Source organism: Rhinolophus sinicus, linkage group LG05, assembly GCF_036562045.2.
Source record: "Rhinolophus sinicus isolate RSC01 linkage group LG05, ASM3656204v1, whole genome shotgun sequence".
In the NCBI taxonomy this organism is placed as follows: domain Eukaryota; kingdom Metazoa; phylum Chordata; class Mammalia; order Chiroptera; family Rhinolophidae; genus Rhinolophus; species Rhinolophus sinicus.
The window spans coordinates 183,752,158-183,779,821 of record NC_133755.1 but is presented as its reverse complement, the minus strand read 5'-3'; the positions used below and the strand labels follow the sequence as shown (position 1 = coordinate 183,779,821).

Here is a 27,664-nt window from a genome sequence, read left to right as displayed (position 1 = left end):
TGAACAGGGCACACCGTCTGTGACTCGACTTACATGGAGTTGTAGACCAGTTCAAGCAGACCTGTGACCACAGAAGCCAGCTGTGTCAGGGGCCTGTCTGGATGGGGCCGAGGGCATCTTCTGGGGTGATGCACACCTTCTGACATCCATGTGGGTACCCTGAGGAGGCATTTGTCAGACCAACAGGCCACTCTGTGTACACAACATCGTGCGGAAATGTTTCTCAGCAGACCCACAAACGCTGTGCATCTTTCCAGGAGTGGCTGGGTAATGGGGCGTGGGAGACCAGCAACGGCCGTTATAAAGCTGTGCTTTCTGACCACTGCACTTCCCTCACTGCGTCAGCACGTTTTACCTGGCACCACTGTGTTCCAGACCTCGTTCTGGCTATTGGGGGACAGCAGTGAACTAAAGGGATAAAATCGAGGCTGGCTTTCTCCCAGGGCTCTGGGCCATGGCCTCCACCTCTAAGGGACGGTTGGGCGGCGTCAGAGCTCCAAGCCAGCAACTGCTGGGCTTATTTGTGCAGAGCAGTGACTAGGACTGTGCCCCATGGGGTCTTTACAATGATGATGTCGGAATGTCCCTAAAGCCCATCACGTGGGGACCAGGAAGGGTCAGAGGCCACAGCTCTAATCCCATCTGGTGTAAATGTAAAGCAGAGGAGTGAGCATTCTCGACTGAGTGAGGGAAGTGAGTGTAGGAATCACACAGAGGGGACATGGAAGCCCCTGGGTCATCATGCAGGCCCCCTGTCCACACACCTGGTGGAGCTTAGCTTATGGGCCTGGCACCATCCCCCGCAGCCCCCTGCTCCAGTGTCACTGGTTGGTGCACGCGGCTCCCCCTGTACGTGTCTTGTCCTGCAGTTTGCTTACAAAACCGTCTGGATACACACGTTTGTCCATCTCCTTTCTCCTCCATCCTGGGGTGCCCTTCTCAGTGGGCTGCTTACCATCCTGTCCACATTTTCTCCTGTCTGTATATGAAAACCTGTGTCCATCCATCTCCTGTCCTGCTTTCTCATCTTTTCAGCCCTTGACCCCAGGGGCTGGCCCCGTGGCATTCAGGCAGGAGGTGAGGCTGAGCTCCTAGGTGCCCCCAACCCCCAGTCTGCGATAGGACAGAGGCCCTGTGTTTCCAAACTGTGTAAATGTCAGCTTCCCCCACGTGTGATGGCATGTGCTGTGCTGTGTCACAGGCCACCAGCACTGAGCCCACATTTTCCTTTTGCTTCAGCAGATTCAAATGCCATGAGGTGTCTCAGGAATTTTCTGGAGTTTGTACCCAATCTTTATATCTGTTTCCCTTTATATTAGAGCAAATCCTTTGAAATCGGCTGTTTGAAGGAGTGACCATAAAGGCGGGAAATGAACGACGGCTCTCACTTCATGGGGCGTCAGTGATGCCGAAGATGGACGTGTATGCGACGTCACACGTGGCACTCGACAGCGTCCACTCAGGTGCGCAGCACACACCGCTGACCTCGCGACTGGGGGAAACAATGCCCCTGTGGAGGCGACCCAAGCTGTAGGCAAAGCTGGCTCAGAGCAGGGCTCCTGGTTGATTTTATCACCTGAAGTGAGCCATAATTTTTGCTGTGAATCGTAAGGAAATGGAAAAGGTAAGAAGGACTTGGAAAGGGAGTGAGTGCTTGCATGAGCCTTTGCTGAGAGAAAGCTGCAGACCACTCAGTGTCATACCTGTTGGCGTCTTGCTGACCGGCATCAGTCAGGCGGTGTCCCCTGGTTGTCAGGCCGGCAGCTTCCCAGACCAGCTCTCCCCACGGCAGCTGCCGGGCAGACCGGCCCCTTGTGGCCTCTGCTGACGCAGGTGGGCTCATCCTCCAAAGTGACTCGCTCGGCAGCCTCGGGGTCAGTGAGCCCGAGAAGGGCACGCAGATGGGGTGAGCGACTCTCTCCGCCACCACCTAGGCAGTCACTGAGGCCAGCGCAGCATGGGGTGACGCTGTGGTCCCAAGGACACCGGCCTGAATGCTGGGACTGTGTCTGGGTCCACCTGAAGCCTGGCAGAGCAGCTGCACCACCAGCTGCCCACGCCCCTCCCCGGAGCCCCTTCTCTTCACATCTGTTTTTTCTGAGCTGAGCAAACCTAGTTCTCTTTTCACTAAGTATTTCGAGTGGGAAGCGCGAGGCTTCCGCATGTTTCTCTCGGGTGGGCTGCTGGCTGTGGAGGCCCACCTCATGCTGCGCTTTGCGTCTTGTCTGCTGTCGTCTGCACTTTCCCTGCAGCAGCCCCAGGGCTGATGGGTCAGGGGCCAAGGAGCCCACAACGGCCATCCAGCCATTCCGAGGTGCAGCCAAGTGTTTGGGAGGCAGGACCTTCCCGCTGGTCTGAAGAGTGGCCACGGGCCGCCTGTCTAACAGCCGTGTTTCCCCAAGTGGGCGCACTCCTTCCCGTGACGGCGGGCCACACGTCGCAGGGAAGAAACCCAATGGGTGGCCTCAAATATTAAGGAAACTGCATGCTACACGGTAAAACAACCTGCGTTGCTGTGGAGTTTCTGCTCCTCTGACGTGCGGATGCGTGAAGCTCTAAAGAGGAGGGGAACGTGCAGCGTCTCCCACACGGCATCCCAAGGCCTCCTTTTCCAGAAGCTTCTGTGGGCCTGTGTGCCATGGGCCGTATGCAGGAGCTCCTGGCCCTGCTGGTCACGTGGCTCGCGCTCCTTCACAGGTTCCTCACTGCTGAGGTGTCACGTGTGACTGAAGCGTCGTCGGCTGCGTCTGCTGTCAGAAAGCCCGAGAAACGCCTGCTGGAGACTCCTGGTCTCCTGTGCTGCAGTGACTCGGCCTGGACCTGGAGCCTGAGGCCTCATTCCCCATCCACTCCAGCCCTTTCTGAGGCCAGTCTCTGCTGGAAAGTGGGGCTGCTGATGGGGACAGCACTGTGACACTGTTGGGACTGCCCGGGAGGTCGTGGGCGGTGACAGCAGCCCGTTCCTCTTCCAGATGAAACTAACAACTTAGTCACGACCGTGGAACCTTCCCGGCAGATGAATTGTGCAGGGGCCACGCCACCCCCAGCACCTGCCTGCCAGCCCTGCCCTCATGGCGGAGGTCTGGGCGCCTCTGCCTGCAGTGCACGCGGGGCCTGATTTAGTCTCATTCATCTTAGCTTTTACCTCCCCTGCCTTTGAGGTCAAATTCATAAAATCCTCTGTAAGACCAGGGTCCATACATTTAATACCTGTCCTTTCTTCTGTGCAGTTAGTTTATTGTTTCAGGTCTTAGGTTTAGGTCTTGGATCCATTTTGAGTTAATTTTGATATATGGTGACAGACAGCAGTCTAGTTTCATTCTTTGGCACGTGGCTTTCCAATTCTCCCAGCACCGTGTATTGAAGAGGCTGTCTTTTCTCCATTGTATGTTTTTGGCTCCTTTTTTCTTGTTTTCTCCTAGGAGTTTTACTGTTTCGGATCTTGCATTTAGGGCTTTAATCCATTTTAAATTTTTTATGGTGTGAAAATAAGGGTCTAATTTCATTCTTCTGCATGTGGATATCCAGGTCTCACAACATCATTTGCTGGGCAGCGTTTCCTCACTGTGCATTCTTGGCACCTTATGGTACATCAGTGGACCATATATGGATGGGTTTATATCTGGCTCTCTGTTCTGTTACACTTGTATGTGTGACCATTGTTATGTGAGTACTATACTGTTAAGATTACTTTAGTTTGTAACGTATTTTAAAACCTGGAAGTTTAATGCCTGCAGTTTTGTTTAATGCTCAATATTGCTTTAGCTATTCAAGGTCTTTTGTGGTTCTCTATGAATTTAAGGTTACTTCTTCAATTTCTGTAAAAGAATCTATTGGAATTTTGATAGACGTTGTATTAAATCTGTAGATCACTTTGGGTTGTATGGATATTTTTACAATATTAATTCTTCCAAAGCATAATCATCGGCTGTATTTCCATTTATTTGTGTCTGCTTTGATTTCTTTCATCAGGGTTTTACAGTTTTCAGTCTATAAGTCTTTCTATCTCCTTGGTTAAGTTGAATTCTAAATATTTTATTCTTTTTGAAGCTATTATTAATGGGATTATTTTCTTAATTTCCTTTTCAGATAGTTCATTATTGGTATGTAAAAATGCAACTGGTTTTTGTATGTTGATTTTGTATCCTGAAACTTTCCTGAATTTATTTATTAGTTATAACAGGATTTTTGTGTGTGTGGTGTTTTAGAGTTTCGTACATATAAGATCACGTCATCTGCAAACACAGATTTATTTGGATGCTCTTTATTTTCCTTCCTTCCTTCCTTCCTTCCTTCCTTCCTTCCTTCCTTCCTTCCTTCCTTCCTTCTTCCTTCCTTTCTTCTTTTCTTCCTAATTGCTCTAACTGGGGCTTCTAAGAATATGTTAAATAGAAGTGATGAGAGTGGGCATTCTTGCCTTGTTCCAGATCTTAAAAGAAAACTTAGTTTTCTATCACTGAGTTTGATGTTAGCTGTGGGATTTTCATATATGAGCTTTACTTTGTTGAGCTGAGTTTTTTCTATATCTAATTTGTTTATAGTTTTTAATCATGAGAGAGTATTGAATTTTGTTAAATGCATTTCTACATCTATTGAGATGATAATGTGATTTTCATTCTGTTGATATGATGTATCACGTTTATTGATTTGTGAATGTTGAACTATCCTTGCATCCTAGAAATCAATCCCACTTGGTCATGGCATATGATCCTTTTAATATGCTGTTGAATCTAGTTTGCTAATACTCTGTTGAGAATTTTTGCATTTGTGTTTATTAGAGATATTGACCTGTAGTTTCCTTTTCTTGTGGGATCAGTCTGTATCAGGGTAATGCTAGGCTTGTAAAATGAGTTTGGAAGTGTTTCCTCTTAATCTATTGTTTGGAAAAGTTTAAGAAGAATTGCTGTTTGTTGGTCTTTAACTATTTGTATGAATTTGAAGCCATCTAGTTCTGGGCTTTTCTTCGTTGGGGGTTTTTGATTACTAATTCAGTATCCTTATTTCAGGCTTTCCATTTCTTTTTGATTCAGTCATAGTGGGTTGTATGTTTACAGGAATTTATACATTTCTTCTAAGTTGCCTAATCTTGGCTTACAATTGTTCGTAATGTCCCTTGTGATATTTTTTTATTTCAGTGGTACCACTTGTAATGTCTCCCTCCCACTTGTGAATTTATTTATTTGAGTCTTCCCTCTTTTTTCTTTGTTAGCTGAGCTAAAGGTTTGCCAATTTTATTTATCTTTTCAAAAAAACCCTCCTAATTGTATTGTTCTTTCTATAGTTTTTCTATTCTCTATTTTATTTATTTCTGTTCTAATCTTTATTCTTCCCTTCTCTCTGCTAAGTTTGGGCTTAGTGTGTTCTTCTAGTTATTTGAGGTATAAAGTTATTTATTTGAGATCTTTCTTATTTTTAACATAGGCATTTTTCATAAAATTCTCTTTAAGTGCTTCTTTTGCTGAATCTCCTGAGTTTTGGTATGTTTTGTGTTCATTTTTGTTTGTTCTAAGGCATTTTCTGATTTCCCCTTTGAGCCTTCTTTGATTAAATGGTTGTCCAGGACTGTGTTGTTTAATTGTCATCTATGCTTGAGTTTTCCCATTTTCCCTTAGTGGTATTCCTTTTGGTTGGAAAAGATACTTGGAATGATTTAATCTTCTGAGATCTGTTAAGACTTATTTTGTGATTGGCATGTGGTCTATCATGGAGAATGTTCTCTGTGTACTTGAGAGGAAAGTGCGTTCTGCTGCTGTGGGGTAGAGTGTTCAGTGTATCTCGATTAGTTTGATATGATCTGTGCTCTTGTTTGTTCTGCTATTTCACTGGGAATAAACTTACGAAGTACAACTTTCTGGTTGCTTCAACCCGTACTGCAGTAAGCTCAGGCATGCACTGGAAGAGTTTCTTTTAGAAAATCATGACTTCTCAGAGTACTTCTTGTCATGGACAAAATGATCTAAAATTCTTCATGCAGAAAACTGATTCAATTACTAATATCCTAATTCCATAAATTTTATTTTATTTTCCAGATATAGTTCATAAGATACAGTTAAGAGGAAAGACTATCTCAGTTTTCTATAACAGAAAGGTTTTGTTAAGTGAAAGATGTAAAGCAAAGAGAATGAATAAACACCAGGAATGTATTTTTTATCTTTGTTACTAATTAATTTTTATGCATTATTTACTTAAACGTGAGTCTTCCTCAACAACAGCCCTTCCTCAACACCCCTGTAAGAATACCATCTAAAAGTTCTGAGTCATAAGCATTTAATTAAGGAATGCTAAAATCTACTTTAAGAAGTTTTGGAGATTTCTTTTTTTGAACCCCTGAAGCCAACTTTGGGATAGACAAAGGGGCCGTGGGTGGCCCTAGGTTTTAATATTGACTCTGGTGCATGCTAGATTCTTTGGGCTTGGTGATAACCTCACGACACCAGAATGTTTTATTTTCTCTCTTTGCACGGTGGCTGTATACATGTAAATAAATCACATATGAAAGTGCTTTGCAAATGTTTACATACTATATATCCAGATAAACCAACCAGGTTTGCAAAGCACTGTAGATAATCGAAAGCCAGAGCCCCTTTAAAACATGGAATTCACGTGGGTAATGCTATTTGGTCTGTTTTTGACTTAATGACTTAACCTTGTCCAGTACCATTCATATTTTTAAAAACCACTAAAAATTACTTTGCATCAGCCTAGCACATACCTGGAGAAATCAAAATTCCTGAAAGAAAAGGGAGGTTCTTTCAGATTGGTGACTATGGAGCACTGTTTGTTTCCTTCTTCTCTGGAAATATAATTGCACCAGGGCTTCCTGGATGCATGGCCAGTGTTCTGCTCAGTGTCAGAAATTCTAAGGCACACGGCACGACCATGCGAGCTGGCGAGTGACCATGCAAAAATCTGTCACAGGTGCCTGCATTCCACGTCAAGGACACGCTCCTCACTCCAGCCCGCCTGATTCACGCATCTGGTCCTGGCCCCATTTGGATCCATTGCTGTGGCTTCTGCTCTCCATCAGTTACCCCCCACCCTCCCATGGAAGGCACAGAACTGTGCCATTTGCCCTGTTCTGACTTTGATCTTCTTCCAGAACATCATCTGGCATTTGCCAAAAGGTTCTCTGCCTGGCTCTTCTGGTTATACACCCATCTGTCCTGGGTATTGTCCTGTCTTTACCTTGGATGTGAGCCCACAGCAGCTGCCCCTCGCTCAGCCGTTCAACAGTAAGGATTGCATACTTCATGTTTCAAAGTTCAGTAAACGTAGGACCATGACCTTCTTGGCTGGAACCATCATGAAAGTAGCATTCAATTATCATCTAGTTTTCGGCAATGCAGGTCTGACATTTGTGAGAAGTAGATGGAACCTGGGATTGCAGCTCAGGGAACCCGTTTTAAATGATCATCCCCTGCGACCACTGCTCAGAATCAAGCCTCTCCGAGCTGGTTCCTTTCCTCCACATGTGACGAGGTGTGAGTAACTGCTAATGGAACAGACTTTGGGTCCATCCCCAGAAGGCCCACGAACTAGTTGGGCTCAAGAACAGTCACCAGCTATGCAGGGAACTGGGCTTCTGTCATTCTCTTGAGATGCACCAAGAGCAAAGGCGTCCCATGCTCTGTGCACATCCTTTTGGAGCCTTCTGGTTGAGATTGTCATGGGTCAGTTCTGAAAATTGTTACCACAATAAATTCATGCGTTTTTGTTGTTTATCAGAATGTCCCACACACCTTAGGCTGTGGGACCAGTTATTTCAGGTAACTTGTTAGTATCATCAGAACCAGCCCATGGAGCACATTTGGACCATCAGGCCCTGCCTGTCACCTGCTCTGACCCACGTGCTCAGCCTGGGCATGTAGTCGGCTCCTGCGCATCTTGGAGGCTGGTTGTATTTCAGATTCGCTGACACAAACGTGCTCTATTTCCCTCTCATCTGGATAAGGTGTTATCTCAGGTCATCTTTAGTGTGTCCCCCTGTGTCCTTTAGGTCCTGGAAAGCCTTACTCCAACTTACGTCAATCCCTGTATGGGAGTGCGTGGAAGGTGGGCATGCGTGAGGCTTACACAGAGGGAAGGGCTCAGGGCGCTGCTGACCTGGGAGAACAGAACGCACCACAGTGGCCTCTCTGAAACGGGGTTAATTCCAAATTGACTTTACCTGAGAATTGAGAAACTCTCAATTGAGAGTGGGGTCACCATGTAAGGCCGTGTGTCTTCATGGGTACCTGTGTCCCCAGCTGTGGCATCACTGCTGGAAATGTCTAGGGTTCCCAAACAACAAGTTGTACGTTTACACTCATGGCTGACCTCCCACCATCCGAATGACCTCACCATGACCTTCAGCTCATGGGGGTATTTGCCAGCATGCTGTCCCCCTGGATCTTGAACCCATCAGCACAGGCAGAGCTGGACCTTCACCTGGAGGAAGGACCCAGAGTCAGTGCATTGGGCAACTGAGTGGTGCGTCTGTGTTCAGGCCGCAGGCAGTTCACAGCCTGTTCCCTTACAGCCGCCCTGACAGGTGCATGACTCCTCTACCTGGGCCTTCCTGTTTGGTCCAAGGCATGAAATAACAAATTCACCTCTGGAGACTTGGTGGGGGTCACGTATCTGGTTACGATGGTCGTTTATGGTGTCTTCCCACAACTGTGCGTGACTCTGATTTTTTTATCATCTTTCATTCTCCTGCACACAATTGGGAACTAGCCACGCCTCCAGAGGCCCTTTCGGGTCATTGAAGGATAAAATGAGACAGTGAATTCTGTCCCATGTGGTTTGTAACGGTGTAAACAGCGAGAGAGGCGCTAATGGCTCCACTCAGACTGAAGCAGAAAACCTCCCTTTTGAAAAAAAGTCATTCTTTTTTGTCAACATTTCCAATTTTCTCTCTTTACTGAGATACTTTGCCTTGTCCAATGACAAGGTCACTAATGTAATTTTGCCTCTCCTTTGTTCTCGAGTTAACACTTTTGTTTACTAGCTTTGCTGTACCATAATTTATAATGTCACTAGAACGTGCATTGAATTACAAGCTTTCCCAGTATCTAGAATCCTCCATTTTTAAAAATTGCACTTCAGCTTAAACGTCCTGGAATTAGCTATAAAGTCTACAGTTGGGTCACTTACGCAGCAGCAATCTGAAGGAGAAGGCACAGCCAGCCTCCGCCTGGGCATGAGAAGGGCATTCAGGCAGGATGCCCCGTGCAGCAGACAGAGCCCCTGGGACAACAGCCAGCAGCACGTGTGGGCACTGAGTGCGTTTTGATCATGCACTGGCTTCTGCGCTTCCTGTGGTATCTCCCTTGTCTTCCTTTAGTTCGATTAGTTGTTCCTTTCCTAGCTTCTTGACATGGAGGCATAGACAGTCATGTTCAACTGTCCCCTAGTACATGTCTGACAGATACAAACTTCTCTCACTGCTTTTGGCTGTAACAAGCGAGTTGGATGATGGTCCAGCAGCTGTATTTAGATTAACTGGTGTATGACCACTACCTCCACCACAGTGAAGACACTTAGCAAAGGAAGAACACAGGACACTTCCTAAAGAATGTCTTTTTAAAACTCTACACCAAATTTTGTACTTAGAAGGGAATTATTAAAAGCCAGTTTCCTCTTCTGGGAGAATGGCAAGCCTGTCCCCAGTCCCTGAACAAAATATCGGTTCCTTGTAAAACCCGGCATCGCCTGGAGCTTAAGTGACTGGTCAGTGTGTGCACCCCAGTTAATTCGGCTCAAACACTAATGTTGTGGGCCCAGTTTTCTTCAGTGTTGTGCGCTCGCCTTTCTAGAAAATTGCTTGTGTGTTCACTTACATTAGGTATATGGACCTGGACCAAAATTCCTCTTACCAGAAAGTATGTGGGACATAAAAATAAACATTACTTGAACAAAATGTCTTAAGATTAGGTGGATGCAAATATACATTTTAAAGTTCTTTACTCATTATTTAACACAGCTCAAATGTTTCCTAGAAAATAAACTCTACTTTTGAAGCGTGTCTTTTGCAAAAATGTATGCAGTAGAATTTTGCTTCCCTTCCACCCTGAGCCATCACGGCTCGCCATCTGCTTCCTGGTGCCTGGCAGACAGTGTCAGTGAACCGTTTCTCAAATCAAACGTTTAGAAGTAGTGTGAACCCCTCAAAGCAAAATGTAGTCATAAAAACAGAATAAAACGCTGCATTCACACGGCATCCTCGTCATCGTCTTTCATTTCTGGTTTCACCATTGCAAACTCCCAAGTCAAGTGGGCTAACCAACCAGGGCAGTGAGTGACCTCCAGAGAAATAAAAGTACACTTTGATGGCCAAAGTTAAACAAAACTAAGCACTTTGCTGAAATGAAGACTTTAAGAGCAGTTTTAGTAATCCCGCCAAGTTTTATTTTGATTGGAATGCAGTTGAAAGTGATGAAAATTGTATTTCAATCCCGAGGTTTCATAACTCGTTAGCCAGGATCATCTAACCCACCATTTTATTAACGATTCTTAGGTGCTATTGAACTACTTGAGATAAAAGTGACAAAGATCGGTGTTCACAGAGTTTTGGCTGTAAGCGTTTTGGGTTTTGCCTGCTGAGATAGCGGTGCAGAAGCAGCTGGCCGTTCCTCCTAGTTCTCGCGTGTCTCTGTAGGGAGAAACTTTATTTGCTACTTCTTACTTCTACTAAAAAACATGTGACATTTTGGTGAAGATAATGAAATGCAGAGAAATAGTTATCACCATAATAATGATGAGATATTTTACTCAAAATATTAACAAAGAAATGTACACACATGGGCAAATTGCAAACCTTAACCCCCCTAAATGCACAACGATTTAAAAGATTATCAACTGCAGGAAAGTACATGCAGCGCCCAGACACAATAGCAGCATCTTTCATCCTCTCTGGTTTGACAGTCCAAGGGAGCAAAATACTTTCCACTTTATAAAAATTTTAAAACCGCCAGGGGAGCCGTGCTGGCCGTGCCAGCATTGGAGCCGAGAGCACCTCAGCTAAGCACATGGAAAAAGCATCAGGAGAGCAGGATTTTCCAGGCCCTGATTCAGCAAGCTGCGTCTTGCTTCCAGCACCAGAAGTCTTAGGAGGTGAGCGGCAACTCCACTCATGGCCAATTGGAAGTTGGACGAGGCCGAGGCCGATGAGAGTGACCTCTGCACAGACGAGGACCGCTGTTTGCAGCAATGAGTGTGCTTCCCCTGTTAGTGGCACTTACATGATTTTGTGTTGACTAAGAAAAATAATGTAAAGCAGCTTTGCTCTGTAGGCAACACTTATTGGCATAAAAGCCACCCAATGAAAAAAGGTAGCACCCCACAGTTTGATTCAGATAAAAACTATCTCGGCCCATCTGTTCATTCAAATGTTCACAAGTTTGTTCGTTAAGCCGACAGACACTGGTCAGGGGCCAGATCACACGCTCATGATGGAGACAGCGTATCGTCACAGTCAGGAGTGACACTCTGGGGTCAGTTCTGGGGCTCCAGCCTCGGTTCCCCCTCTTACCAGCCAGGCCACCCTGAGAAGAGCTTCACCTCCTGTGAGCGTCACGCCCTCAGCGTACGGGAAGAGCAGTAATGGTTGGCTGGCCACGGACCTGGCGTTGCCTAAGCAGAAAACGGGGACAATGGGTCTGTCACCACCCAGCTCCTCTTGTGGCTAAAATATGTGGCTTTGTTAAGGAATGTGCAAGTCAATAACCTTCATCCAGTGGAGTTACCACTATTTCAAACAACTTGTTTTCTCTGTTCCATGCTATTATTGTAATTTCATCATGTTCATATCAAGTACAGTATAGATTCTGGCTAAATAAAAACTTTAAACATGCGTCCTCTGCTTTTACTCAGCAGGATGTCTGAGGCACTTAACTTGCTGCGTTTGCCGTCTGACCTAAGTCACACAGGCCCTTGTTACATTCGGGAGTTTTGTACGTACGAGTATGTGACCATATATAAATAAGTGAAGTAAAACTCACCCCCAAAATTCTGTAGGTACTTTGCACCATTGCTCTGACTTCTTCCTAGAATCAACACATTTATGATTTATGTATGTAATTCTAATTCTATTTATTTCTTAGAAAGCATATTTAGTTCAAAAGTGCACTCAAAATAGAAATACCTCTGTTTCTATTCAAGTCTGTTCAGTCCAGTGCAACCTCTGTGTCCAAGCTCACCACGCATATGAATGAAGACAGAGATCACAGCATTAAAAATGCCAGTCACTGGACAGTGTAATATCCAAACTCCTCAGTGATAGATGCGAGGAGAAGTGGAGAGGGACCGAGGCTTTGTCTTCTGCCTGGAAAACTCCAGTTTCGTTTCTTGGCTGTTGTACCTGAAAAATAGTAGAAAGTTCTTGTCCTGTCACCAACCAGGATAGGTGGGGTGCTGTCTGTGCTGGGCGGCCTCTGAGATGGACCCCAGGGACCCCTGCCTCCTGGCAGCCTTCTCCCTGGTGTGGCTGGTGTTAGGGATTCATTGTAATGGGGGTGGGGGGATGTGGTAGAAGAAGTGGTGTTAAAAAGACTGTGACTTCCGCCCTCAGGGGACTCTCCCCCTCCCCATCCCCTCCCCGTCCCCTCCCCCCACCCCTCCCTCCCTTCCCTCCCTCCCCCACCCCTCCCTCCTCCTCCCTCCCTCCCTCCCTCCCTCCCTCCCTCCCCACCCTCCCTCTCCTCCTCCTCCCCCACCCCTCCCCTCCCTCCTCCTCCTCCTCCCTCCCTCCCTCCCTCCCTCCCTCCCTCCCTCCCTCCCTCCCTCCCTCCTCCTCCCTCCCTCCCTCCCTCTCCACTGAGCTGGGAGGCAGTGTCCATGTTGGACCCAGCCTCAGGGAGAGGCCCACGTGGCACAGCAAGGAACAGGCCCTCGTCCTGACCGCCAGGGACGAGCTGGAGCTGGACAGGGAGTCCCACCTGCGCAAGCCTTCCGCGGCCCACAGCCCTGCTGCCAGTGTGATGGCAGCCTCCCGAGACACCTCGGGCGGAGGCCCCCTGGTAAACTCTGCACAGAGGCCTGATGCAGACCTGGGAGAGGATAGATGTCGCTTGTTTGAAGCCCCTTAGTTTTAGGGTAATTTGTTACATACCAGATAGTAATACACACTCTTCCCTCCTTTGAAACTGCTTTGAGGGAGAATTCTCAAGTGCACACAATCTTCCCGTGTCTCTTTCTTCTGTGATTTTCTTAAAAGGACACACTACTAAAATATTAGGAAATAAGTTGATAGAAATTACAGGAAATCCAGTGGCGGTGACCCATTGTATTCTGAGAGGTGAGGTTACTGGAGTGGATTGTGGGACAATGTCTGGGTGTGTCCTGGGTGACGCTGCTGGTGGTCAGAAAAGCTGAGAGTCCTAAGGAATCACAGAGACTGGTAGCTGTATACCTTACTTTCTTTCCTTTTATTTTGGAAAAATGTTTTATAATGTCAATGGACAGAGAGACCAGGAGAAACTCATGTGTTCTTGCTAATGATGGGATAAAGAGGGAAAGAAAGCAGTGTTTCTTATTTGGAGCTTGTTACAAAACAGCGTTCTAAATGAAAGTATAAGATGGAGGCCAGAGAGAGTGCAGTGCTGCTGTCCTCCCAAGTGCACGTCTGGATTGTGGTTCATGCCTCCATCAAGGTGAAACACGTCTTTTTCATTTTAATGAATTATGATTGAATTTTAGTAAGAGTATCTCTGGTTGTTGTCAAGATGACCGTAGGCTGTGAATTGTATGAATACGTTTCCCGATACTGAATACCTGTTATTCCTGGCATAAAGTTGGTTTTGTCTTACATATTAGTGTTTTAAAATAAGTTGGATTTATTTACTCATACCCCATTCAGGTTTTTTCTTTATAGTCTTACATGCGATCGCTGTTGTGGGGTTTTGGTAACTGGTGACACTCACTTCATAAAATAGATTGCCGTATTTCTCGACATTTGCCAGATGCTAGGAGTGCTCAAATAGTCTGAATTCAGACTATTTTCTAAAAGTGTGATAGCACGACCCCCCGGGCCGTCTGAGTCCAATGCCATTTCCGTGGGATGTGTTATTACTCTAAATGTGTTGCTTGTTGTTATTTTATTTTTGTCAACTCTTTCAAGTTCTTCAAGGTTATTGGCTTATTTATAGAGGGTTTTTGATATTCAATGTTAATAATTCAAATATTTGGGTATTTTATAGTTGCTTAAAATAGGAGGGCAAAACTGGTGGTTATCCCACCATGGAAAAGAATTAAAATCTCTCACACATACTTTTAGGCAAACAGTGACAGATTGCTGTGGATAAGTACTTGTGTTGCCTCAGGAGATTCTGTCAAACAATCTCTGTCAAAATTATTTACCAGGTCAGATGCCTTCACTCTCAGTTGTGTCACTGACAACATAAAATGATCTCATCAAGGAATTTTTGCTAAGGAATATTTTGGCAATTTGTTTTCTGAGTCAGTGTCGCTTGCTGTCTTTACACCTGAACAGCCTGGCAGGGTCCGCCAACCAGTCAGATGCTTTCCCCTCGTTACATCTGATCATTATCATTATTATTATTTTTAAAAGATTTTATTGGGGAAGGGGAAAAGGACTTTATTGGGGAACAGAGTGTACTTGCAGGACTTTTTTCCAAGTCAAGTTGTTGTCCTTTCAGTCTTAGTTGTGGAGGGCGCAGCTCAGCTCCAGGTCCAGTTGCCATTGCTAGTTGCAGGGGGCACAGCCCACCATCCCTTGTGGGAGTCGAACAGGCAACCTTGTGGTTGAGAGGACACGCTCCAACCAACTGAGCCATCCAGGATGCAGCTCAGCTCAAGGTGCCGTGTTCAATCTTAGTTGCAGGGGGCAGAGCCCACCATCCCTTGCTGGACTCGAGGAGTTGAACCGGCAACCTTGTGGTTGAGAGCCCACTGGCCCATGTGGGAATCGAACCGGCAGCCTTTGGAGTTAGGAGCACGGAGCTCTAACCTCCTGAGCCACCGGGCCGGCCCTGATCATTAGTCTCTTACCTCCTAGAATTTATTGACGCAGAGAGGCCAGCTGGATTTTTGTAATCTGTTTTTAATTAGTTTATTTTCTATCAGAATGTTGAAAAAATTGTTCTTATCTTTAAAAATGTGTGCTAGAGTGTGTTTTGGAGGCAGTCTCAGGTGCTCCGGGGTGGGAGGTGCAGGACAAACGCTTTGCGACCGAGGCCCCCCTGGGGCAGGTCTATGCGTGTCACCTGTGACTGAGTCCTTCCGTCTTCTCTTTCTCTTGGCTTGTTTAGGAGAGTCTTCCCCACCAAAAATGTGCAAAACTATTAGCCTACTTTTCTAGTATGTTCATGGTTTTAATTTTTCATTAGCTTTCAAGTTTATGTAACAGCTGTTGTCGAGTGCTGCGTCGCTTTGCCGTTGGCACGCAGTGGCTTCAGCACACCCTTCCTTGCCTTGTGACCCTGCTGGGCTGACTGGGGGGAGGGGCCCCAGGGCAGCACGCTGTCCTCTTTGCTGAATCCCGCTCTTTGTGGGCAGGGGCTGGTGACAACCTGCTGGTGTATGTGGGTCCTCAGCTCCCAGACCTGCTGCCTCCTTGGCCCGTGGCCCCTGGTGGGTCTCTCCTCCTCATGCCCCGCTCGCTCGCTCTTCTGTTCCTTCTTTGTCCACTTCTGAGAAGCCCTGTGGTCATCTTGGTTCTGCCTGGATCAGCTGAGGACCGCCCGTTGCAGGGTCAGCTGACTGCGGCCTCGGCTGACTTCTAGGAAGGCTTTTCCTGAGTCAGAGTCCAGGGCAGTGCTTTCAGCCCCTCAGCCACCTCCATTGTCTGCTGACACATGTTTTGTAAGGACTCTGGGCAGGGTCCTCGGAGAGGAAACACAATTGGGTTGTTTCTGGATTGGAAATGTCGTGTGGTGACACCAAAGGAGGCGTTGGCGGGAATGGAACAAACTGAGAGTGGCCTGAGGGGACGGCAGTGGGGCACAGGCACCGGGTAGGGACGTTCTCAGAGGACAGAGCTGAGTGAAGGTGAGGACCGCTGTCATTGGAGAGGAGGCTGTGGCTTTGTGACCCGGGAGCAGAGCGGCAGTCAGCGATGTCAGCATCTCGCAGAGGGAAGGGCAGATGGAGGGGGGGCATGTCTGTGTCTCCCTGGAGTAGCACACAGGCCACACGGCCTTTTCTCGGCAAGTTTTCTCCAGACACCCAACCTGAGTCGCCTATGGGACGTGGTCATGTCCCCCCATTCTCATGGTCAGTCTGTCTCCCGTCCAGTTGTTTGGGGCTTGGCTGTGACTGATGCCCCACCCACAGCGGGTGGTACAGCATCCGAGCCCCACAGAGTCCATCTCCCAGGGTGACTCCTTCTGTCTGGCACACAGTCCAGGGTTCTGCTGTCCCCTCTGTGTTAGGCCTATGCATGCGAGCTCAGTCACGTAACGTGTGGAAACCAAACACGCAGAACTTCCCAAGCGAAGGGCAGACGTGCCCCAGCACAGGGTCTTTCTCCTGCCACCACCTGAGCCTGTGGCGTTCATCTGGAAGGGAGCGCGTAGGAGGAGTGACGATAAAACACTGGAGAGCCACCTTGTGGACTGTCACACAGCACGGCTCCTGTTGCCAACAGGTCTACAAAGTAACGTCTCAGGATTATGTCACGGATGCCCGCGCACAACTTTGTGAGGCCCATCGTTCCTGTGTTACAGAAAGAGGCCAGAGCCTCGGCTGCGGGGCTGGTATTTACTGCAGGTCAGAGGCTGGGCCAAGCCAGTGTGTGAGTGGAAGTGCTGTTCCGGCATTGCGGCTGGGGCTCCCTCAGCACCTGGCCACCGATGGGTGCGCGGAGACCATTCGCCGTCAGCGTCATTGTTTTCCGAGGTCCCCTTTGTCTGTGTGTCCATAAGACGTGGGAGGGAAGGCGCTTACTTTAGTGCTAAGCTAGCAGCACTTAAATGTCGGCTCTCAAACTCTTGCCTTCAAGTATATTGTGATGCTATTCACTAGGCTTGGACCAAAGTGAAAGCTGAACTAGAATCACAATTTCATTCAATATTAAGCGTCTCTAGTAAAATGAAAAATTGGAGCTTTCCCCAGGCCCAACCCCTAAAAAACGTAACGTGACTTAGAAAATCACAAAGAGAAGAAACACCCGTGCTTTGAAGATTTTGGAAAGGTGTGCTTTTGGAAAAAAGAGGTTTCATAATTAAAGAACACATTTTTCATGACCGAAGAAGAGATAATGAATTCAAGAAAAAAATGAGAGCTAAGTAATAATCTGAAGAGAATTTCCTTGTCAGGACGGGAAGGAATGTGGGATGCACTGACCTCACCTTGTCCTGAAACAGCATTATCTCCGATCTGGGAGAAGAAACAGATGCAGAAAAACATTAACTGATGAAAGAGCACGTCTGGGCTTGATGCGTAAACACCAGACTTTGTGTTTTCAGCATCTGCGGCTGCGTCCTGGGCAGACAGGCTTCAGAACGCAATGGGACCAGTGAGCGCACATGTGCTGAACTTCACGGGGTTGAGGAGAAATTAGGAAGTATTTGGGGGTGGAGAGTATTTCACACCAGAAGACAGAGCCAGCCCGGAAAGGGCGGAATGACCAAGGAATAGCTGTGTTTCTGAAAACCTGGTGGTTTTGTGCCGCGACAGGCGGTACTCACGAGATACACACGGGTCCTGCCGGTGGGCGCCGACCTCCTCCCGGCAGAGATGGTGGGGCCGCTGGGACCAAGCACGGCCCGACGGGGACCGGCAGCGGCTTTGGAGACAGGCCCCTGGGGTGGCCATGGGGACTTTTCCATCACGTGTGGAAACCGCCGACTGCCGCTCTGCTCCCGGATCACAGAGCCACAGCCTTTTTTCCATCGTGTGTGTGCTCAACGCAGGTCATGGGGAGGTCACCGCGAAGTCCCGAGGGGTTTGACTGGGGACAATAGGAAGCTGGTCTGCCCACCCTGAGCTGGCCAATCATGTTCACAGGGGGATGCTGGCATCCTAAGGGGGTTTCACAGTGACGTGGGGGCCAGCCCAGGCAGAGGAAGAATTAGGGGCTCACAGGTCCAGGCGCAGAGTCAGTTCTGACAGCCGAGTGGAGTGGCACACAGTGGACGCCCCCTCCCTTGATCTCCCTGAAAAATCCTCAGTTCCTTTTGGTTGTTGCTCCTAATGTCCCATCCAGGGGACATTTCCATAAAGGACAATGGACTCGAAACACGGCCCTGACGTGATGTGAGTGGGGAATGGCCGCTCATGCCTTTTCACTCTGCATCTGCTGGTGAAGTTGTTAACTCCTTAGACGGCTTGATGTCCGTGAAATGTCAGGTTTTAAAATTCGCTCATTAGTGAGCTCGGTGCCTCCACGTAGGAAAGGCAGCAGACAGCCCAGGGCTGTGCAGACGGAGGTCGGACGCTTGTCGGGACGACACTGCTCTGCCTCGACAAGGGACTACAGGCGAGTCATTCTATGTGTTCTCTCGCCTTTGTGTGGACACATGAAATGAACACTCCATGCGGAGAAGCACATGGACATATTAGGAGAGCACCCTGGTCCTGTCACCAGGGAGTTGGTGGGCTGCCAAGGAAACCAGGTCATGAGATGCAATGAGCACAAAGGACGTCCCTGGTGGCACCACAGGATGCAACCCAGAGGTGCTCCATGGCGAGGGCCGTCTGGGAGCCCGTTCTGGAGGGCAGGGCAGCAGAGTAGAGAGAGGACAGGCCCAAAGGTCAGTCCTCTAGCTGGGTGCAATAGAAAAGGGCAGACGTGTCCCCAGTTTATGGTCTTGCGCCTGGACCCTGGAGATGCATGCTTCTCTCTGCTCCCCGGGACTGTGTCCTGAGAGCAGACTGTCTTCTGACTCTGCAAGGGCTTCTCCTGCGCGGCCCTTTCCCACTGTCCTGACACTGGACTTTCTTGGTGGCCATGATGTCCCGTCATGACCCCTCCTGTCCGTGGGCCCTGGTGCCCCGCTAAATCCCCTCCAGCTCCTGGACGCTGGACCCTAGGCTGCAGCCAGAGCACACAATGGCCTGTGAGCCCCTAACAGGAGAGAATGCTTGCTCTCCTTCCCTCCCTGTTTGCTTTTGGATTTCTGACCCGTGTATTCTAGAATCCAGGCTGCTACAGCCGAACACTCAGCCTGAGGCCCCTGGAAACTGGGTTCCACGTGCCTCCAGGTCACCTGTCACCACGTGTGTCCTTTCTCACAGCAGTTTGGCAGCTAATCATTCACTACACACTGGGCCTAAGAGCAAAAGTGCAAGACACGGGTCACAAACAGATGACATTTTTGGAATGGTTGCTTCATACACTGGAAAATGCTTCATATACAGGACAATTTTTAGATGAATTGTTTCTCCTGCTTATCATCCTGATTTCCTGGTGGAAAGAAAACTGTTTTAGAAAAGACTAAAGACTATATATATATATTTTTTTTTTTTTTTTAAAGAACACCTCAGGCTTTCCCCTCCGGAGAGAAAGGCTGTCTGTCCTCCGTTCCACGTGGTGACCATCTAACGGAGCGTCTCTGGGCCGTCTGGAGCTAAGATGTCCTGGGAATGTCCCCCCTAATCATGGGGGGTGCCCTGGCTGATGAAACCCAGCCTCCCTCCCTCCTGGGCAGCCGACTGGGTGAGCTGTGAGCCCCTGACCTAAGGAAGCCGATCAGCTCATTGGTCCTGGAAATTGGGGACTGAGATTCCGAGCTGACAGTCAATTTGGCAGCTGTCACCTGTCCACCATTTGGGTGGGAGAAGCAGGCAGCAGAGCTTGCCCTGAGGGCAAAGAGGCCCCTGCACTCCTCTTGGGTGTCACCAACCTTCTGCCATAATAAACGTCCCGTTTTTATACCGGTCCTGTGGGTTACTCTGTGGACTGAGCAAATGGTCGTACCTGGCACACCTATTACACTGGTCGGTAATACTGGACCTCAGAAATTCGCAGACCACTTCCCGTGGACCACCCTTGGTTTGCAGTTGACAAAATCTGGACCCCCCACCAGCGTCTCATCAGCAGCCTGAGTGTTTTCTCCCTGCTTTGGGGAGGACCCGGAGTGGTACACACAGCGCGTCCCCTGGCCTCCTATGGTGACACGGGACCCCTCGACCGTCTTCAACCTGCATTTGGGGGTGGTGGACAGTGGTCCTTGGGGTGTGTCTCCCTGTCTTTCTTGCTCTCAAAAACTGAAAAACATGAAACTGGATCACCCCTCTCATTTTGTGTCAGAAGCTCTTGGACGTTTGAAGGAGAGATTTTTCGTGGAGGCTTTGAGGTGACCAGTGCCCCACGTTTCCCGCTGCTGTGACGTCAACCCCAGGGATCGCTCTCGTTTTCAGTTCCCCGTTTGAGAAATGCTGTCCTGGTGGACACTCTTAACGTGGAGATTTCAGAGCTGCAGGAGGCCTCTGGAGCTGCAAATCTTGGCTTTTGCATCTCAGGCGAGGGAGCAGAGGCTTTAGGAGGGTCAGCGAGCCCCCAAGTGACGGAACAGACTAAAAGCACATCTGGGACTAACACTCCATTTTCCTGACCTCCAATCCAAATGCTGGTGATGGTCTTTTCTGGTTAAATTACTTTTTAATCCTACTCCCCGGCCTCCCCTGGACGCCTTTTCCAGCTCGCTCTGAATCCTGACTTTTACCTGATGCATCACCGGCTTGTTCAGTGTCTGTAGGACTCCTGAGGACCCGAGATGCTCCTGGGGACATAAACACACAGTTTTCAGACTCTCTCTCCAATGCAGCCCCGCTATTTGCACTGTGCTTCTTAGAACACAGCAGTTTATGGACTTGACAGACGTCTGCTCTCTGAGAAATGAGAATAACTGGCCGACAGCGGGCATCACCCACACAGGGCAGAAGCTTCCGAGGTGGCTGAGGCTCTTCCTGCCACCTCCCTCAGCTTCACAGAGACAGCTCCTCCAAGAAAGACCACGTCGGGGAGTGTGCGTGCCTTTGTGTGAGTGGTCGTGTGTGAGCGTGTGTGTGTGTGTGTATGTGTACACATGTGAATGTGTGTGCCCGTGTGTGCATGTGTGAGAATGTGTGAGTTAGGGGGAGTACTGGGGTGAGATTGACCTTTAGACCAGTGAGTGGGAAGACAATCTTAATTTCTAGTAATACCAGCATCCTGCTCTAGTGTAGGAAAGGGTGAATGTGTCAAAAAATGGTGTTTGAAAAGTCAAGTTTGTTTGTATCAAGTTAGAGAATTATTCTGACCATACACCAAGACAGTCTCCAGGTATGTTGAGTTGTATGTACAAATTTGAACTGAAAAGGAACCTAACAATTTAATTTACAAATAAGTCCTAATTACAGATTCCTTCCCCGATCCCTCCCCCAAAATCCAGAGTGTTTCTTCGGTCATTTCAAAAGCATAGATAAATGATAGATGATGATAGATAGAGAGATGACAGGTAGAGGATAGATGCTATATATCTATATATATTAGCATTATTGTTTTTGACCCAGAAGAAAATATGACTGTGAAATAAGACACTGATTTGTTAGTTGTAAACTATCCTCAAAATGCAGCATGAGTTTCTTTCTTGGACAGGAATAGCCACCTCAAGTGAACTCGCGCGAGGACACTCGTACTGTAGTTGAAATCCTGTATTACAATTAAAAATTAATAATGGTGTCATTGTTTTCATAGTTGCATCTAGAATTGAGCCTTAATTATCTTTCTGATCATAAGTATGTAACAAACGAGGTGGGAAAAAAGTAGAAAATCAACATTGACTATTGGGTTGTTATCTCTGGAGTTGTTGCAAAAGAAAATGTGAGAGAAAAGGCAAAACTTTGACAAAGTTATTTGAAATTCGTAGAATCCATGGGATACTGATAACTATGCAATGGCAGCAGCACTGACTGCTCAGGTCTCAGCACGAATCACACAATCAGGCTTTAGCTGAGGTCATGTGCCCAGAGATTTTTTTGGATCCACCAAACATTTCTAATTTAATACAAACCATTTGGGAAAGTCATTTCAGTAGCATTGCCAGACATTTTCCTGCTTAGTTTCTGAAGCGTGGTGATTTTAAGGAGAATTTGATCCATATGTTTGCACGACTTATATTTGTTGCATGAGGCAAGTATTTTACAAAATATTTACTGTTCAAGAGGGTTCACTTCCTGAAGCAAGAATCACACTGCCCCATCCGTACACTTTCCTGATGGATCCGGACACCCCACACTTTGCTCTCCTTTGGCTTTTGAAAGCCATGAATGTAGCCACAGCCTGGCTGACTCCATTCCCGGTCCACACAGTGTGTCCCATGTGACTGGGGTCCCTCACTGGGCACGAAACTGGGTTGTGGGAAGTTGCCACTTGATGGGATATAAGGGGAGATGGAACAGAGTTTCCATCCCTTGGTTGGAGCTCCCCTGCAGCCTTCCTGCCTCCCTGCAAGGGCGCCACACCTGTCGTCACGCTTGGTCGGTAAAACTTGGTGCTAGATGATGGACAGATGGGTAGATGGATGATGGAAGGATGGATGAATTGATGGATGGATGGACTACTGGACAGATGGATGGATGGATACGTGATGGATGGATGGATGGAGAGATACATGATGGATAGATGGATGGATAGATGCATGGATAGATGGATGGATGAATAGATAGATAGATAGATAGGTAGATCTCCTGTTGGATCTCTTTCTCTGACTTTACACCTGGTTGATGGTGAGTGTTCTGAGAGCCGTTGGAACCCAAAATGGCAGACAGGTAAGAAGGAAGGAGGGAAGCTGTGACCAAGTAGCCAGTTCTTCAGCTCACAACCAGGTAGGTGAAGCTCTGAGGTGACTTGAAGGACCAGCGTGTGTCTGGAAGAGGGAAAAGTGAGGGCTGCTGGGGTTGGCAGGCCTGCACGAGCTAAGAACAGGGCTTGGGTGTGTGTCCTGTGGTGGTAGAAGTCACAGGTGAGAGGGAGACAGCGAGCCCAATGGCAGAGCACCTGAGGAGCAGGTGAGGAAAACCTGGAGGTCGAGGGAAGGCAGCAGGCTGAGGCTCCAAGGGGTCCCCTGTTTTTATTGGCATCCAGGGAGAAGGAAGGATGAGGCATTTTGATAGAAGAGGAGAATATTTTGGAAGGAGAAGAACACAAGAATTTAAAGGTCAGTGACATGTGAGTGACTTGTGAAGGACAAGGAGAGTATGAATTGTCTGCAAATAGAAGCTTGAGGAGAAACCACGTGGAACGTGTGACATTGTGGGTCTTAAATTAATGCTGCACGGGCCAGAGCTTTGAGACAGAGCAGCGATGGCAGCAGGGCTGTCAGCATTAAAGCCAGGCTTGTTCAGGGGGAGAAAGGACAATTCTCCTAAGAAGCGGTGACATCAGCGAGAAGTACTGCCAGGGGACAGACAGATTAAAAACTGTATCTTTAACTGTGTCTTTATTGTAATTTTAATATGATGTGAAAAAATAATCTACTTGGAATTTGAAAATGTGGGGAAGAATTGATCGAGTATGTTTTTAATATTTAAGGAGATGTTTTAATATTACTGTGGGAATTCTATTTCTGAAGTGTTTTCGGATAAATGCTACTACTAGTGCAGAATAAGAAAAGTGAAAATAAGCCATTTTGATTTAAAATGGCTTAATAATTCCCAAAAAGATGATATTAAAACACTCCCAAGATCTCGTCAAACATTTATCTTTAGTTTTTTAATTTTGTTTTGGTTTCGTATTTTGCAGAAGGATCTGACTAGAATGATTTAATTTTGATTTAATGGAAGGAACAATCTCTTGCTTGGTCTGCACTGGGCTGTGGGCTGTTTAACTATCTGTTCAAATTTTCCTCCTCAGAAATCCAAATCATTCCTTTCGTAATGAAATAATCATAGTAGAGTGCATTCTCCATGATTCTGGAGAGAAAAGAGAAATAAAGTTCAGAGACAAAATTTGGTGTAAGTTCTGAAGCTGGATGATAATAATTACTCATCAGCATCGGAATGTCACAGGCCTCGCCTGGTCACGCTCTCTTGGCGGGAGACGTGATTGTTTATGCCAGGCTGAAGAAGTCACTCGAACTCATGTCCTTTGATTGAACATTTTTTAATACGCTCTGCATAAATCATTTCTTTAAAAATGTCACACTGGGAATGGAGAGAGTCTGCTTTTCACAGGAATATTTATGTACTCGGGCACTTCTCTTTCTTAGATGACAAATTCCCTCTGCTCCTAACCCTCTGCCTTCTTAAACACGGTGGTTTTTTAACTCAACTTATGGTAATCTTTTAGATTAATATTTTCCCCTGTGATTAGTCAATTGGAAGAATGAGAAATGAAATAAAATGAAAAGAATATGTTTTACTCCATTTGCCTCCCATGGGTTCCTCACATCTTTGTTGAGTCAAATTTTACCACCTTATTCTGGACATTCTTCTTGTCAGTATCTTCATGGTCTTCAGGAAGCAAATATTTCTTCAGAGGACACAGAAAGCACGAAAATAATAATAAAAAAAGGTTAAACTGGACTTCATGACAATCAATAACGTGTATCATCGACCAACATAAGAACGTGAAAAGGTAGGACCCTCGATTTGCATCCACAATAAAGAATCCCTATGAGTCAGTCGGGAAAAGAGAACCAACCCCGTTGAGAAGCCGAGGAAGTCAGGGCACAGGAGCCGTGTGAACGGGCCGCCCCGCAGCTGCTCAGGCCGGAGGAGGGGATCAGGATCCTGGGATCTGGGGAAACCTAAGAGGAGCTCAGCACAAGGCTAAGAGGGAGGAGGATGAAAATACCAATTTTTGGTGAAGATGTGGCATGTGAAGCGGTTCCACCATTTTAGGAAGGCTGTTCAGCCGTATTTACTGAATTCAGGTGTATGCGTCCCCTCGGATGCAACAACGGCTCCCTCAGGCACGGCCGTGAGAAGTGGGTGGGCAGGTCCACAGAAGGGCACACCCACGAGCATCCGCAGCGACTTCACTCATAGTGACCCGACCGGGAAGAGCCCAAGAGCTCGGATGAAGGAAGGCAGTGTGGTGACGTCACGCACTGCAAAGCCGGCGGTGATAGCCAGTGAGCTAGTGTGCACAGCGTGGGGGCCCTTAGTGTGCACGGCGTGGGGGCCCTTAGCGTGCACGGCGTGGGGGCCCTCAGCGTGCACGGCGTGGGGGCCCTCAGCGTGCACGGCGTGGGGGCCCTCAGCGTGCACGGCGTGGGGGCCCTCAGCGTGCACGGCGTGGGGGCCCTCAGCGTGCACGGCGTGGGGGCCCTCAGCGTGCACGGCGTGGGGGCCCTCAGCGTGCACGGCGTGGGGGCCCTCAGCGTGCACGGCGTGGGGGCCCTCAGCGTGCACGGCGTGGGGGCCCTCAGCGTGCACGGCGTGGGGGCCCTCAGCGTGCACGGCGTGGGGGCCCTCAGCGTGCACGGCGTGGGGGCCCTCAGCGTGCACGGCGTGGGGGCCCTCAGCGTGCACGGCGTGGGGGCCCTCAGCGTGCACGGCGTGGGGGCCCTTAGTGTGCACAGCGTGGGAGCCCTGCACACAGCACGCAGGGGAGAGCAGGCGCGGGAGTCCACGCTGCAGGGTCCCTTTCTGTGACATCAGAACCAGGATGACAGGAGGCAGAACCGTGGTCATCTCCAGAGGGACAAAGGGGAGCACGGCAATGTGTGTGACAGAGTTAACACATACAACAGACGTCGTGGACGTGCCGTGGTAACTCCTGACTGAAAACAAGCGGTCCTGGAGCGCACCGATGTGTCAGGTGGTGGGATTCTCAGCGTTCACGTGGCTTAGTTCATTTGATCCTATAAAATCATGCATTAGTTATTAAACCACTTTGTGCCTCAGTTTCCTCTTCGGTTAAAGGGCGGTTGGTTATAATAGTATCTACCCACCGTGCTAATAAAGTGGTCCTTTGTCCATATTCTGTTTTTTAATTTTCCCTCCATTTTTCTATTGGGGTGTTTGCTTTTCATGATTTGTCAGTGCTCTTTGCATGTGAGGGTGCTGGTCCCCTGACATGGGCGTCTCCACGCTGACACTTGGAAGCCCGGCCATCGCTGTGGCCGCAGCGGAGCTCACGGGGTGTCGTCATCGCCAACTCCAGTGGGTCCTTCCAGACCTCGGCTTCCTCCCTGCAACGCTGGCCCTGTTACGTCTCCGTTGCCTTTGGCTATTTCTCTGCATTGCCTTATAACAGCGCCCTCCAGCGGCTGCCTTTCTGATACTTGTTTCTCAGTCTCTTTTACAGACTCCTTTTACTCAGAAGCCCCAAGGTCACTGAGTGCTTCAAATGGACCATTTTTTCTAAACGTATCAAATTCCCCAAGAACAACATTCTAGGTTTCAAGGGCGTTACAGAAGGCAGGTGATGACCACAGGTGTGGTGGCCCGGACATCCGCGAGGTGGGGGGAATGCCATCGGGGAGGACCAAGGGCAGGAGAGAGAATTGGTGCCAGCTCTGGCCTACGTCCTGTTGTCCCAGTGCCAGAACCCGCAGAGCTGGTGGGGAGGCTGCAGCCCTGGCTGACACAGGCCTTGACTTCCGAGGAGGTCGTGGCGGGACATCCTCTGGTCAGAGTCCTGACCATCCCAGTGCCTGGAAGACGCTCCAGTGACCCGTCCAGAGTGTATCCTGTGGCAGGAACCCTGGAATGGGGTCTTTCAGCTCGTGATTTAGCAGGGAGCTCAAGGACTAGGCCCCTCTCTTTCCCTGTGGACACAGCTGGTCCCTTAAGTCTATAGTTTGGAGTCTCCAAGATACATGACCCAAGGTCTTGCCATCGGCCTCCGGCTGTGCTGTGTTCGGGTCCCAATCTAGAACTCCCCCGGTGCCTCTTCTGTTACATCCTCCCAGAGAGGGGGGATGGAGTCCCTCCATCTGGGCAGGACCCACCCCTGATGGCTGGGCCAGGACACAAACACCATCTCATCCTGTCCTGGACCAGCTCCCAGAGGCCCGCCCACCTAACACACATGCACGTGTGTAGAGACCTGGCTTCTGGGGAGCTGAGGCCGAGAGGGCACTCTGAGCATCTCCAGTGTCTCTCAATGTGTCTACTCCTGTGGGGGGAGCAGGGCCCCGTCGCCCCACCTTCACATTCACTTGTGAGTCTCCTCACACGACAGGGACTGCTGGAGCCTGCAGTGCACAGGCTCTGACAGCACCCATCTGCCGACATTTCACATCTTTCTCTCTTCAACAGAAGAGCTCGTCCCAGGTCCTCGCGGGCCCACTGGACCTCCAGCTCGCGTGGCTGTCCCACAGACATGGCTGAGTCCACGACCGAAAGAGGAGCTTTTCCCATGACGCCCCCTGTGCCCTCTGCCGCAGTGAGGGCGGGCGCTGTGTGCGGGCGGCAGCTGTGAGTTGTCTCAGGTGAGCCCTCGCCTCACGGCCCCTCATCTGATCCGCACAGTTTGAAGGTTCCACGTGCTTGGAACCTCCCGTGCCCCCCTCCCGCCCTGTACACCCATGGCTCACATGGGCCAGCCGGTCCTCTCACCGCCCTCCCACTCAACCCACTTCCCCCGGAATACTTTTCCTAAAGCAGAAACCCAGTTAGGCTAGTGCTATGCTTAAACTTTGAAGCCACTTCCCAACATTTGTAAGGTCGAGTCTGGGTTGCCGAGGGCAGAAAGTGTGTGGTGGGCTGGCGGCAAGCTGGCACCGCTGCCCCTGGGGGAAGGGACTGGCTGTGTTCAGGAAGATGCCTGGTGGGGTGTGGAAGGTGAGGC

General features: G+C 48.7%; 1 protein-coding gene across 2 annotated transcripts in view; it reads left to right on the top strand.

Annotated features, from left to right (window-relative positions):
- Window positions 1–27,235, top strand: part of WDR27 (WD repeat domain 27) — a 167,243-nt gene extending 140,008 nt beyond the window's left edge. Inside the window, exon 26 of one of the 2 annotated variants that reach the window (XM_074333868.1) lies at window positions 27,133–27,235. In XM_074333868.1, the coding sequence (XP_074189969.1) occupies window positions 27,133–27,204 (72 nt within the window). In that variant the 3' untranslated portion in view covers window positions 27,205–27,235. Of the gene's footprint in view, window positions 1–1,319; window positions 11,663–27,132 lie in introns of those variants that run through there. The other variant, XM_074333871.1, reaches the window with a different exon arrangement.
- Window positions 27,236–27,664: the final 429 nt, after the last annotated feature.